The sequence below is a fragment of the Homarus americanus genome, unplaced genomic scaffold, assembly GCF_018991925.1.
Source record: "Homarus americanus isolate GMGI-L3 unplaced genomic scaffold, GMGI_Hamer_2.0 scaffold48016, whole genome shotgun sequence".
NCBI classification, from domain to species: domain Eukaryota; kingdom Metazoa; phylum Arthropoda; class Malacostraca; order Decapoda; family Nephropidae; genus Homarus; species Homarus americanus.
The window spans coordinates 2,857,239-2,872,145 of record NW_024755055.1 but is presented as its reverse complement, the minus strand read 5'-3'; the positions used below and the strand labels follow the sequence as shown (position 1 = coordinate 2,872,145).

The 14,907-nt window shown below is 37.8% G+C and overlaps 1 protein-coding gene across 11 annotated transcripts in view; it reads right to left on the bottom strand.

Annotated features, from left to right (window-relative positions):
- Positions 1 to 4,558: 4,558 nt before the first annotated feature.
- The window catches only part of LOC121856252 (glycoprotein-N-acetylgalactosamine 3-beta-galactosyltransferase 1-like), a 35,085-nt gene continuing 24,736 nt past the window's right edge, over positions 4,559 to 14,907 (bottom strand). For all 11 annotated transcript variants that reach the window (XM_042351641.1, XM_042351632.1, XM_042351634.1 and 8 more), the window contains 4 exons: positions 9,692 to 9,802; positions 8,825 to 8,982; positions 8,275 to 8,439; positions 4,559 to 6,921 (listed from right to left, as the gene is read on the bottom strand). In XM_042351641.1, coding sequence (XP_042207575.1) covers positions 6,742 to 6,921; positions 8,275 to 8,439; positions 8,825 to 8,982; positions 9,692 to 9,802 — 614 coding nt within the window. In that variant the 3' untranslated portion in view covers positions 4,559 to 6,741. The remainder of the gene's footprint in view (positions 6,922 to 8,274; positions 8,440 to 8,824; positions 8,983 to 9,691; positions 9,803 to 14,907) is intronic.

The window sequence follows — 14,907 nt, the reverse complement described above, 5'->3', positions numbered from 1 at the left end:
ACATTGTATAGCACTTATCGTAGAAGCTGCAGCACTCACTGTATGTCTTAAAGTTTAATGAGTGACTTCAGTATTGACTGCATCACGTTTGATTTCCTGCTCTTTCCCCTTACCGGTAATCCTTAATTGGCGACTAGTTATTCCCCACTCCTCCCCCACCCTGTATGCTCAAAAATGGAAAACAAGGAATATGAAACATCTGCCAACGATGGCCACCATTTAAGGATTAATTGTTGACACTAACTAAATATATGTTCTGGAAGTTAGTATGATGTTAATTACCAAATTACTGTATTGATTTTATGCCTTGTTCACAATAATTCTTGAAACTCAAATAAAGTGAGTTAAAAATATATACGTACAGTATTACCCCGCTTTACACGGTTTCACTTTCCGCGATTTCTCATTTACGCGGTACCTTGCCAGAACCGGACTTTCACTTTCCGCGGTGCATCTACTCATATATGCGCTGAAGTATAATTATTTTTTTTTTTTTAGCTCATAAAATTCATAAAAATTACCCAGCCAGAATATAATTTACATTGCTGGAATTCTTACAATATGATGATCATTTTGAATATAAACATCATGGATTTTACATTAGACATACAAATTTTAGATCTAATGTAATAATTTGGTTTACTCAAAGCAAATATTTTATCTTTTGTGCAAAATATATGAAGTTTACATTCAAAATATTCCCTGACCTGCAAGGAATCCAGAAATGTCAATTATATTATCCTAACTTTAGTCTGAGGTATTATTTATTACTAAACGTTAAAATCTAGTGTTTTCACCCAATCATTTCTCAGAGAGGTAGGAGCCAGTGAGCTGGGAAGAGGGGGGGGGGGATTTGAGTCCATTATTTGAATGGACATTAACCTGGCGACTGTATTTCTCTTAAATATTAATTGTGTGAGCATACCATCATAAAATTTAGATGTTATTTTTACTACAACATAGATATTGTGTCGGAAAAAGTGGAGTTTGGGGGTCGGGCCAGTCTCTATTGGAATTAATCCCATATGTTCTGTTGTTCACTTTACGCGGTTTTCACTTTCCGCGGTACCCAGTGGGTTCAATTGACCGCGTAAATCGGGGTACTACTGTACTGTATATTGGTTACTTCATTAACACTAAATGACAGTAAAATCATCCTGGACTTCCAGAGAAATGAGGTGAATCTTAATAATGAAGACAAGACAACCTATAATTGTTGACACACTTCCCATCATTCACTGTTGTCTTGACAGTTGTACATGCCCAACAATGACACCCAGGGAACAAACTGGGTGAGGGGGACTTATCTTGCAACATAGGATCACACACAATTTGTTTGTGGTTTTGGGGGACTCCTGCCATGAGTAGCATAGGGAGTACAATACTATTCTCACTAGTACATTTATGGCTGCATTAGGGAGGAGAGATTTATACCCAGACATGAATACCGGATTACAAAAATTTCAAATTTCAAGAACTAATTGATAAAACACAGGTTCTCCTTCAGGAAACTATACAAATGGGGTGGTGGTAAAAAGGGTACATGGGGAAGGGTCCCTGAAGCTGGTCAGCCCAAGGTTGCTATTGTTATGGCATCAGATTCACTAGTATCTGGGTTTGTGGTGATTAGCAGCAGAAATATCTTGCTCTGGATGATATCCATCTCCAAGCATTACTTAAATACAGTATGACAGTACAACCCAAGGTCCTAGTCAACTTGTTACACATAAAACACTGATACACTGTATAATTGTCTACCAAAGAAAACTGAGTGAAAGCAAAGTGGAGCAACCTGATGTAGTTAGGTTTAGAGTTGGAAGTCTGAATGTCAGTACTGTGCAGGGAAAATGGATGATAACTGGTAAGAATGACAGGTTCAAAATCTTTTGGATGGGTAGTGATTCTAGGTCAGTAGGTATAGGGATCTTAACTGCTGAAAAGTGGGTGGGGAAGTGTTAGATGTAAACAAGAGAAAAAGAGGGTATACAGTACATGTGATAATTCTGGCTTTGAAGCTACTGGTAGGCAAGAATCCTAACATTATTATATCTGCTTATGCTCCACAGCTGGGCTAAGTGATAAAGGAAGGAGAAGATCTAGGGTGACTTGCTGCTTGTAGTATCCGAGCTTGTTGAAAGGTAAATACCAAAACAGCCATATTGGCAAACACATACTGTAGTGGATTATGAACATGTGCAAAGAGAAAAAGCTTTGAAAAATGGAATACTGAAGGTGAAAGAACACTTGAGTTTGGGCTGTATCCACCATTTAAAAAAAAGAGCGAGTGGGCTGATCATATATGAGTCAGATGGCACAAAATCCCAGACTGATTCCTTACTTGTCAGGAAATCAGACAGAAACTACACTAATATGTGCCTTGCAACACAAAGAGTGTGTGTGTGTGTAATAATAATTAACGGTTTATTGAAAGAGCATAGCAGCCAGAAGGCTGAAAATATACAGTTACATAATTGGGGAATGGGTTTCGATTTACAAATAATATACAAGTAAGTGATACAAATAAGATATATAATAACTAGATGGGGAAAAGCTCAAACTACAGGGCATTTCAACATAGTGACAGTGCAAGAAGTAGGATTTACTGGGAGTGAATAACAGCTAGACCCCGACTTACGACGGGGTTAGGGACCCAAATCCAGGTCGTAAGTCCGAATGGTCGTAAGTCCGACATAGATAAAAAAATTATTATTATTTTTTTTTTTTAATAAAAAATCTACAATGAAATACAGTACAGTAAAAGTAATAAATAATGAGGAATGGATACAGTACAGTGAAAGTAATAAATAATGAGGAATGGATATAGTGTGACTGAGCACTTACCTTTAATGTAGTCAGCTTAATGCACATGGGGCCCCCATAATTTTCTAATTATACATGGAGACTACATTAACTGGAAACGTTTCGGTATAGAAAATGCGTGCTTCATTTGAAAAAAAAAAAAATTTTGAAAAAAAAAAAAAAAATGGTCACAACTGCAGCGGTCGTAAGTCCCGACGGTCGTAAGTCGAAGCAGTCGTAAGTCGGGGTCTAGCTGTACACTGGTTTATTACAAGTTATTGATAATTTTTACAAAGGTTGGGACTGGGCTGTTCTTATAGCGATCAGTTCGTGCACGTATGGACTGGATGCGGTTGTGGTGTCGAACAGCAATTCTCGGGCTAGGGATCTCAGGTGGTAGTAGGAGCCGGTGTCGAGGATGGTGCAGAAGCTTCTTACCAAATTTGCAGATGAGGTCGTAGTGATGGTCAGTGAGAGTCGAAAGGGTCAGTGTGTTGAGTGCTTCTTGATATGTGGAGTAGGAAAGGGAGAGAATAATCTTGCATGCCCTCTTTTGCACCTTTTCTAGGTGTTTACGTTGTGTGGCATTTAGGGAGGAAGACCAGGTGGGGGAGGCATAGGTGAGCTTGGAAAGTATGAATGTTGAGGAAACACTGAGGAGCTCGGGTGTAGGAACTCCAAGGGACTTGAGTCGGCGGAGGAGGTGGAGACGGAAACTGGAGGACTTGACAACTTCACTGACGTGTGGTTTCCAATTTAGTTTGTTGTCTATGGTGACGTTGAGGAGCTTAGTGGAATCTACAACCTGGAGTGTGTTGGGACCTAAAGTAATGGAAGGGGGTGGGACAATGTCGGAGGAGAGGTTGATGTGCATAACCATGGTCTTGGTATGGTTGATGGTGACGTGGTTGTTGGTGGCCCAGTTTTGGAGACTGTTCAATAAATCCTGAAGGGCGGTATAGTCGGGAGTAGAATTGTTGACGCTGATCCCAATAGTGGAGTCGTCGACATGTGTGTGTGTGTGTGTGTGTGTGTGTGTGTGTGTGTGTGTGTGTGTGTGTTGCTTAAAAGGGAAAGGAAGAAGGTGTATGTTCTAAGAAGAATGTGGAAATTGAAGGAATAGAAAGTGAAATTGAAGGAATAGAAAGTAAAGAAAGTAATTTATGCTAATTTGTGGGGAATGGAAATATCCAGCGACAGTGTTAGTGGTAATGCAGTAAATTGTTGGGCCAATTTAAAAGATGGTATAGTAAGTGTAGCATGAAGAAGGGCCCAGCCAGGCATACAGTAACATGGTGATGGTATGATGAGGTGGACCAAGTAATAAAGAAGAAAAAGAAGATTGTTTAAGGCATGGAAGGGGGGAACATACCACAAGAATTGAGAAATGTGATATTGAATGGCAGTGAATCATAGGAAGTCGGAGAGGAAAATACATGCAGGCTTCAGTGGCTGGGTATTAAGAGCATTGGCAAGGTTTTGTGTTGAGGTAGACTAAGATAGTTCGAGCATGTGGGGAGAATGGAGGAGACCAACTGGGTTAAAAGATGCAGGAGTTCGAATTTGAATCGGAGGAGTAGAGAATCAGGGCTATGCAAAGGATGACATGGGGAGATGTGAGAAATGACTTCAGGAATAAGACCTTGACAAGAGAGCCTGGAGAACTGCCAGGGTGGAAAATGGTGATGGTGATGATGATGACAGTACAATATATACAAAAGAAAAACAAAATGATATACACCCATAAAATTTCTAATAATTTAAAGTTAAAATTCTATTGTCATTCAGTTCATTGTGATGTGTACAATAATGGTAAAACTTCTGTTACAAAACAAAGCATAAATCAACAGTTTACAATAAGCCTTTAGGTTTAATGTACAGTAATTTTTTAAGGTGAGTCAACCTGGACATGTTGGTGTCCTTCAAGCAAGAACCTAAACTATTTATATAAAGAATATATAATGCACTTCTAACACTGTTACTGTACTGCATGGTAATCACAGTACAGTACTTGTTAGTGGTTACCTAAATATGTACTTGTACTCAAATTTTATAACAAAATACCTGAATAAAATATATAAAGGAAAAGTGTGAGGAAAATGACAATATTGACCTTAAAGCAGTGTTAGTTTAACAACTGCTGTACTGTACTGGCAACAACAGTGCTCTAACTCTTAACCGGAAGCCAACGATTCTCTACTCTGCCCCCAAAAGCACAAAAAAGGAACACAAGGAACATAAAGTGTCCACAGATGATGGCCACTGTCCCTACACCCAACTTCCACTGATGATGGCTACCGGTTAAGGGTTAAAGTCCTTTTGTTGTTTGTGAGGATATACTTTATGATCTGTATCCTCTGCTTGTGACTCTGGGTGACCATGTACAGTAGTCAGCACCTGGAGTTTGTGAAATGTACAATGAGGGGCAGATTTCTTCTCATGAACAGCATTTGTGATTGAGTGAGGAGTATTAATTCCTTTCTGCCTGTCTCTCTCTCTCACTTACACCTGAGAGAGAGAAAAGGTATTCATTCTTCTCTCTGTAACAGTTATAACTGAGAGAAAGAGTGTGTGTGTGTGTTCGTTCATAAAGGAATAAGAGAAAACAAATCTCAGGTAGAGGAAAGAAGATCAAACATGTGTGTAAAACAAGACCTAACACAAAGAAAGGCTTAAGTAAGGATTAACACCAAGATCTGGATAAAATCTCATGCGGTTTCCTTGAGAGGTCACAAATGGTCAAGAAAATCAAATGTTACAATGAATAACTTGGTACATGGAGAAGTTGAGCTGCTTAGTAGTAAGTACTCAAAGTGTCATGAACAAAATATCTTTGGCACATAAAATAAAAATAAAGCTTATACCAAACTAAAGTAATAAAATAAAATAAATTTCATACTCTTTGAACTGACTTTTTTTTTCAGACAACATAAAGGAACTGCAAAGTTTACTGGTTGTATAGACAAGCACCAGAAATACAAATACAATTTTAAATACTTAGTTTTGATATTTGCCAAAGTACATTTTAATTACGTATAAAGAAATTTGCTCAAAATACAAATTCAATGTATACAGTGTTAATGGTTCTTTTTTATTTTGCCCAAGACATGAACAACAAACAAAGTACAGTACAATCCTTTATCTAATCAAGAACTACTGTACTGTATTGTCTTAAAAGAAATGTTTCCCGTCAAAAAGTTCCCTCGTAAAATAAAAGCACTTGAACAAACACGGTCTTTTTTCACCTGTCTAACAGGAAACAGGTTTTACAAAAGTATTTAACCATCGTCATGACACAAAATGCCCTTAATGCCCTCCACAAAAGGTATTAAATTAATCCTTAAATTCCATTCCATAGCAAAGGTGGGAGTAAAGGACTCAATCGTGTCAGTCTGCCAGTCAAGTCTACCAGGTTATGACACAGTTCAGCCCCAAGAGAATGGCTGTGTACTACTGAGTGAGGAGTAGTCAAAGATTCTTTCCTTATAACCAAAACACTTGAAATAAAGAATAATTTGGGGTGCCTAAACTATGACAGGAATAGAGATACAGTACGTGTGTAAGTGCTTTAACAAGATGAGGTCCAGACACTTACATCCTCTGAGGAGAAATACACAGCTATGACCTGATACACATAATTGGAGGCTATCAAAAACAGAATATAAATAAATCCTAATAAAGGTGATGTGGATGTGGTTATAAGGGAAAGGAGGGTTTGACTAATCTTGTCAGTAGTTGACAGCGAATATGTTGGGGTTAAATATGAGTTTTAGCACCAAAGACTTAACTATCACAATGACACAGGTTCTTCACTATCTTATAAGGTCTATTTGGTTCACTGTTGCAGTGACAGACCTTATGACAGATAATGCTCATCAAAATGTTACACTATAACAAGTTTCAAAATTATGAAATGAAAGTTCATATAAAAAATGTTTCTCACTACGACACAACTTTTGATTTGTCATCTTTCCTTCGTAAAGAAACGTCCGCTGTGTTACCATCTTTACTAGTCTGTTGTCGTTTTGCTTCACTTCCTTGGTTTTCTTGTCTCGACTGTTTAGTGTTGTCGTCTGAGTGTTGAATGGTGTAGACAGAGTCCTTCTTGTATTGTTCTATCACCTGTAAACAACATAATTATCTACTGATGCAGCATCACATGTTATAACATATCCCTTCATGTAAATCTTAAGTTCATTGTTCTCATTTAGTTTTAACAGAGACCAGGGTGATGCCACTCTCCTACTTGATGCAAACTTGTGTGTGTGAACTTGACCATAAGAAACACTATTGAAATAACCTTAGCTTTCTTCATATTACAGCAAGAATAAATGGCTGAACTTGAAATTCTAGCATAGATTTACACACTGGCTGTTAAATAATATTAATCAATGAGGCTATTACTGCCTACTCTTATGAAGATATGAAAATATTTCTTTGAATTTATCTATTAAGAAAATTCTGGCAATATTTTACTACTGTATATATATTTCTTAAGTCAGATACAGTAAGTCTGCTCCTCTGTGGTGCACGGCAGTGGTGTAGTCTGAACCAACACCACAAAGGAACAAGAAACAGTTCGCAAGTTGAGCCTTTATGGATCACATGAATATTAGCTCTCCTCCCCTTGATTTAACTACCCTGAAATTTAGCCTTCCCTAAACTAACCTACACTAGAATCAAACCTAAGTTAAAGTAAACTATTATAAAGCTAACCTAATATAACATAACCTAACCCCCAATAGGACTAGGGTTTATGATGAGTTGAAATAAGCTGGGGGTTGTACCAAGGCCAGAGAGGTGTTGATCTGATTTTTAAACTTTAACAACTAGTGATTAACTCCACCCACTTGACAGGATTCTCACCCACCATCGGCAAATGAACCCAACAGTGTATTCATATATTGAGGAATATAAATGATTAGTAAAGAAAGAAGGAACGCCATCCTCTACCAACTTATTTCAACTGATGATTGAAAATCCTAATGCTATTGAGAGGTTGGGGGGTGGGGGGGAATGGTATGCTATATTATGTTATATTAGTTAAGGTTCAACTAGCATTTGGTTAGGTTAGTATACCTTTAGATCATGTTATCATATCTTAGGTTATACTTGGTTAGCTTTAAGTTAGGTTAGCTTTAGGGTGGCTATAATCTTAATGTAAAATAACATGGGGTGGACTAATCTTCATGTGATTTCCGTGACTGGTCACTTGAGAACAAACGCTCAACTTACTGACCTACGGAGAAATATTGACATCCAGAAGAAATGTCTAGCGACCGTACAACACAGCAGGCAAATTCTATATATGCAAAAAAGTCACAGTGAGAAAAGCCTTGATACAGAGTAAAATCTCAGCAGGAGAAGGTTTACATACAGGCAAAAATCTCATCAGTAAAAGGTTTATATACAAGCAAAAATGTCAGCAGTAAAAGGTTTATATACATGCAAAAATCTCAGAAGCAATTGACTTACCTTCTGTGGGATGCTTTTAGTATCAGGGGGGAGCGGAGGTGGGAAGGGGTCCTGGTGGTTGATGCCATATGGCCGGAGATGGTAGAGGAAGTATTCCAGTTCATACATTTTGTTAGGTGGTACATAGTGAAAGGAGACGGCGGTGTCTGAACAGCAATCAAGACCCTGGCAGAGAGAAAACAGTGTTGGTCAAGACCCTGGCAAAGAGAACACAGTGTTCATCAAGACCCTGCCAAACAGAAAACAGTGTTTAATGTAATACAGCTGATAAAGTAAAGAGTAACATGGATGATGTATGGTGCACTCTGTGTGATGCATATGAATGGTGATATACATAGCAATACAAATTTCAGCTGTGTAAAGGAACCCCAATATCCATATACATTGTGTGGCTTTGGTTAGGTTGCCAGATTTGGTTAAGGAGAGGTTGGGTCAATTCATATTTGGTTTGATTTGTTTAAGGGTAGGGTAGGGTAGAGTTAGGTTTGATCTAGCTAGACTCAGCTCTGGAAGATGGCTGGGGGAAAAATCAGCCCCTGGTGATACTCACAACTTTGGAAGGGTAATAAATCCAATCCCAGTACCAGTTCTTAGGACCAATGTGACCAGGAACCAGATGATGTTCAGGAACAAATGGGAAGAACCGTCCACGACCTAAGCTATCTCGGGAGTCAACTGCCTTCACCCCGACATTCTGCATACATTTACCTGAAAGAAAAGCAAATTCAGAATACTGATTGAGTAAGAAGTCCTTTAGGTCACGTCTTGTAATTGGGAGACAAAGTTTAGTGAAATTAATGTGAGATTTAGTCATATATTCTCCAAGTCATCTATTATCACTCCTCCTCTGTCACTTTTTTTTTTATCCCATTTAAGGATGGATGAGTCTTCACGTTGTATCTCAGACTCAGTGGCCATAATTCACAAATACCAAGTGTGAGAAATTCCACAACCTGAATATCAATATCCATGATGCAAGGGATGACTGTACAGGTGATTCTCAAGAAATTATACCCAAGGAAGTGGTGTAACAGCCACTCAGACTGAATCAGATTGTACATTCTCAGCAGTCAAGTAAAATATAGCCGGCATACACTAACTGTCCTTATACAACCCTTCCCCAGCTAGGGTATAGGCTGACTGGACAGGAGATGATTCCTTGATTTTTAGCAAAGCATTCAGCAGCTGGTGGGTTACCCCATCATAATGAACAGAGTTCATCATCTGTGTAATAAACAGACTTGAATTACCACAGAAAAAATATTTGTCTACAGACAGACAAAGAGACAACACCATGAAGGTATAAAAATTTACCATAAAAAGTAAAGAAAACCTTAGTCAGCTATATAACTGCAGCCAAACCCAATTAGGGTCTTCCTTTCCCTGGGTGAAGGTTCGAAAAGAATTTTCCACTAACCTATTTCAACATCTTCTGCCCCAGCATGGTCCGGTCGGCACTTCTTAGGGTTGGGTATGGCTTCTTCGACAAACTTCCTCAAGGCTTCCCGACTTAACACGTACCCGGCACCTGAGGGGAAAGGTGCTCATCAACCAATAATAACCACAACTGTAATATTGTAAAATAAAAAAATGGTCTGGACATGTTTGACAACATTTAGGCATAAGAACAGGCATTTGGACATTCATGAATACATTAGTAATGGTACCTAAGAAAACATTTTGTTTATGAGATGACAATTAGTGTACCTATACACATAAAAAGTTAAAAGAAGCACTATAGAAAGAGCCAGCTCAGAATATTGCCAAACATCACAGCAACTCCAAGCAGGAAGGTTGGGCTACCAGTGGGCCTAATAACATGAAGCCTCTCGGGTCCCATTGACAGAACTGGCTCACTCTGTAGCAAAGTATTTGACGGTAAAGCCCGAACAATGTAATCCCTACCTCCACTCATGTATTCCTGTTGGGCATGGAGTATTGGCACAAATTTATCGATGAACCTAGTAATCGGTGCCATTTGATTTAGGAATGCTAAAAAGGGAAAAGAGAGACTTGTATCAACAGATGACATGTGTGGGACCTTTCATGCTGCAGGTCTAAGTAGTCCATCCTTAGATTAGACTTAAAAGTTATCTTACAGATACTTTATGATAAAAGCTCAACACTTCAAATGAAATTAACCACTACTGTACTAATCAGCATTAAGTGATATGTATCCAAGATAACTCAAGATTATCTTTATATTTATACATACATATACACTGAGTCCTATAAATTATAGAGGAGAGTAATCATACACACATGTCAACTTTCGGTACAATGTAAGATTTATTATAAACTGACGCTGATGTTAAATGGTAACGTGAGAGTGTCTACTGTTACACAACATCTTATAGGGTGTGACACCATGGTAACTGTACTGTAACATGAATGGTTCATTTGTATGTCTAGTTTGTGAACATTAGTTAACACTAAAACAAAACCAAATTTTTATCTGTGAAGATAAGACTTAAAAGAGACCTTGATAGACAAAGTAAACGTAAGAAAATGGAAGTGAAAAAGTCACTGTTTTCTGCAGCTTCTCCTACTCAACAACAGTGAGCCAGGCTGAACCTCCCCCCTTTACAGTACACACACACACACAGGTTCCTAGCCCCCCTCCCCCTCTCCCCCAAACACACACTGTTCCCCCAACACTGGGGTTGGGTTGGGTTGTATCTTAAGTCTTGCCTGTGACCTTGACTTCCAATACGTTGTCCTGATCCAAGTAGTACTCAGGACATACATCAATTAAGGTAAACTTTTCCATTAGGTTTCATTTGAGTTTTCCTCCCCATACAAAAAATACAATACAGTACTGTAGAGGAATACAGTAGTCAGATAAAATAAGGATCATAAGGATCACGTGAATATTAGCCCCCTAACTTACTGTATTTCACTTTTTTTTATGGGATTAACCCACCCGGGAACAGGTCAATGACCCACATCGGGGCCTGGGGGGCAAAAATACAATAATAATAATAATAATAATAATAATAATAATAATAATAATAATAATAATAATAATAATAATAATAATAATAATAATAATAATAATAATAATAATAATAATAATAATAATAATAATAATAATAATAATGATAATAATAATGATAATAATAATGATAATAATAGTAATAATAATAGTAGTAATAATAATAATAGTAGTAATAATAATAATAATAATAATAATAATAATAATAATAAGAAGAAGAAGAATAATAAGAATAGCAGTAATAATAATAATAATAATAATAATAATAATAATAATAATATTAATAATAATAACAACAACAATAATAATAATAATAATAATGATAATAATAATAATAATAATAATAATAATGAGAATAATAATAAAATAATAATATTAATAATAATACAGGTAAAGCAAAAATTAAAAAATAAATCTAAAAAAAAGATCAATATAGTGAGAAAAGAACAGTACAGTATGTTGTGTTGTCAATGTAAGAGAAACAATTGAGACCCTGCAATTGTGTGTAAATGAGGCAGAAAGACATCAGCAACCTGGGATTTGGTAAAAATTTGATGATGCCATATAGCAGCAGGGTCTACCATTAGACAACACATTATACTTCCTAGGGCCTAGACGGTAGTACCTCCCTGTTTGGTGGCTGCCTACTACTGTACTGTACTGATGATTAAACACCCCAATGCTACCTTGGGTTGGGTGGGGGAGGATTACGTCAGGTTAGATTAGGCTCACATTACAGTGTTTAATAATCAGGTTAAATAAACTGGGGACCAATGGGAGGGTAGCCTTCAAATAATCCATAGAGACTCCTTTGAATTATTCAGAGATTATAAGGAAAAAAATGAGTGTGGATGACACCTAAGAAAATAAATCATCATCATCATCACATGGTATTAAATATGCTGGAAATTAAATAAAAAATTGAGATATGTGATGAAAAAATCCTCAGTCAGCGTCACAAAAGGAATCTGAAACTCTCTCCTGAAATCAAGATAAGATGAAAAACTGATGACATGATATAAAATGAGAAAGAGAGTTGAAAGGTGAACAATATTAATGCATCCTGAAAGGTGTGACTTACTGTATATATTATTCCCTAATGAATTATTCCTTTAGAAATTATTTGGAAACTAGTCTGATGATTTTGTTGATTATCCTCGGTAAAACTGTCTTACTGTTTACCATTGTTTGTAAACCTGCACAGTCTATGTATGTTTGTACCCTGCTTGTATCCTTGCACTGTCTATATACTGTATATTGTATAACATCACTGTCTAGGTATAATGTTTGTAAACCTGCATTGTCTATCTACAATACATTGTACCTGCACTGTCTATATACTTGCTGAACTGTATACCTGAACTGTCTATAGCTCCTACCCGACTTACGACCACCCGGACATACGACCTCCTCAGTCGTACCAAAATTTTGTCAAATTACGTATTTTCGAGTCCCAACGTCAGTGATTGCGCTGTGTACTGACAAAAGTTTCGTTTGTAATTCACTTTAAAATGGCTGGCAAGCTTAAAAGTGAGTTGTGTGGTGCTGAGAAGAAAAAGAGACACCCATTTTAGATTTTCTATGTATTATTTAAGCATTTTCGACTTATGACCTGGATTTGGGTCCCTAACCCCATCGTAAGTCGGGGAGGAGCTGTACTTGCTAAAGTGTACACCTGCACTGTCTATATACTGTACTTGCTGAACTGTACACCTGCACTGTCTATATACTTGCTGAACTGTACACCTGCACTGTTTATATACTGTACTTGCTGAACTGTACACCTGCACTGTTTATATACTTGCTGAACTGTACACCTGCACTGTTTATATACTGTACTTGCTGAACTGTACACCTGCACTGTCTATATACTTGCTGAACTGTACACCTGCACTGTTTATATACTGTACTTGCTGAACTGTACACCTGCACTGTTTATATACTACACCTGCACTGTTTATATATCGTGCCTTCATGTCGTACAATCTGCACTGTTTATATACCACTTGCTGAACTGTACACCTGCACTGTTTATACTGTACTTAAGGAACTGTACACCTGCACTGTCTATATACTTGCTGAACTGTACACCCGCACTGTCTATATACTTGCTGAACTGTACAATCTGCACTGTTTATATACTGTACTTAAGCGAACTGTACAATCTGCACTGTCTATACTATGAACTGTACACCTGCACTGTTTATATACTGTACTTGCTGAACTGTACACCTGCACTGTTTATATACTGTACTTGCTGAACTGTACACCTGCACTGTTTATATACTGTACTTGCTGAACTGTACACCTGCACTGTTTATATACTTGCTGAACTGTACACCTGCACTGTTTATATACTGTACTTGCTGAACTGTACACCTGCACTGTCTATATACTTGCTGAACTGTACACCTGCACTGTTTATATACTGTACTTGCTGAACTGTACACCTGCACTGTTTATATACCGTACTCTAAGGAACTTGGGTACACCCGCATTCGTTCATATACTCTCGCGCGGAACTGCACACCCGCACTGTTTATATGATTAGCGAACTGCACCTGCACTGTTTATATACTGTAATTTGCTGAACTGTACACCTTTTACCGTTCATATACTCTGCTGAACCGTACACCCGCACTGTTTATATACTTGCCGAACTGTACACCTGCACTGCTTGAGAGTACTGCTGAACCTGTACACCTGCACTGTTTATATAATTGCACTTGCTGAACTGCGCTGACCTGCACTGTCTATATATTTCTGCTGAACTGTACAATCTGCACCGTTTATATACTGTACTTGCTGAACTGTACACCTGCAATTGTTTATAATTTCATGAACTGTACACCTGCACTGTTTATGTATACGCAAATAAGTGAACTGCACACCTGGGTACTGCTTATATACTTGCTGAACTGTACACTGCACTGTTTATATACTTCTGCTGAACTTGCACACCTGCACTGTTTATATATCAAGGAACTGTACACCTGCACTGTTTATATACTATAGAAATCTGTACCTCTCGAGCGGAACTGCAGGCACTCTGCACTGTTTATATACTTGCTGAACCGTACACCCGTACTGTTTATATATTCTGCTGAACTGTACACCTGCACTGTTTATATACTTGCTGAACTGTACACCTGCACTGTCTATATACTTGCTGAACTGTACACCTGCACTGTTTATATACTTGCTGAACTGTACACCTGCACTGTTTATATACTTGCTGAATTGTACACCTGCACTGTCTATATACTTGCTGAACTGTACACCTGCACTGTTTATATACTTGCTGAACTGTACACCTGCACTGTTTATATACTTGCTGAACTGTACACCTGCACTGTCTATATACTTGCTGAACTGTACACCTGCACTGTTTATATACTTGCTGAACTGTACACCTGCACTGTTTATATACTTGCTGAATTGTACACCTGCACTGTCTATATACTTGCTGAACTGTACACCTGCACTGTCTATATACTTGCTGAACTGTACACCTGCACTGTCTATATACAGTGACCCCTCATTTAACGAACGCCTCGGTTAACGAAATTTCGGTTAACGAACTGCCTTCCATAAGAATCTTCAATTCGGTTAACGAATTTCTTACGAACCGACCTCAA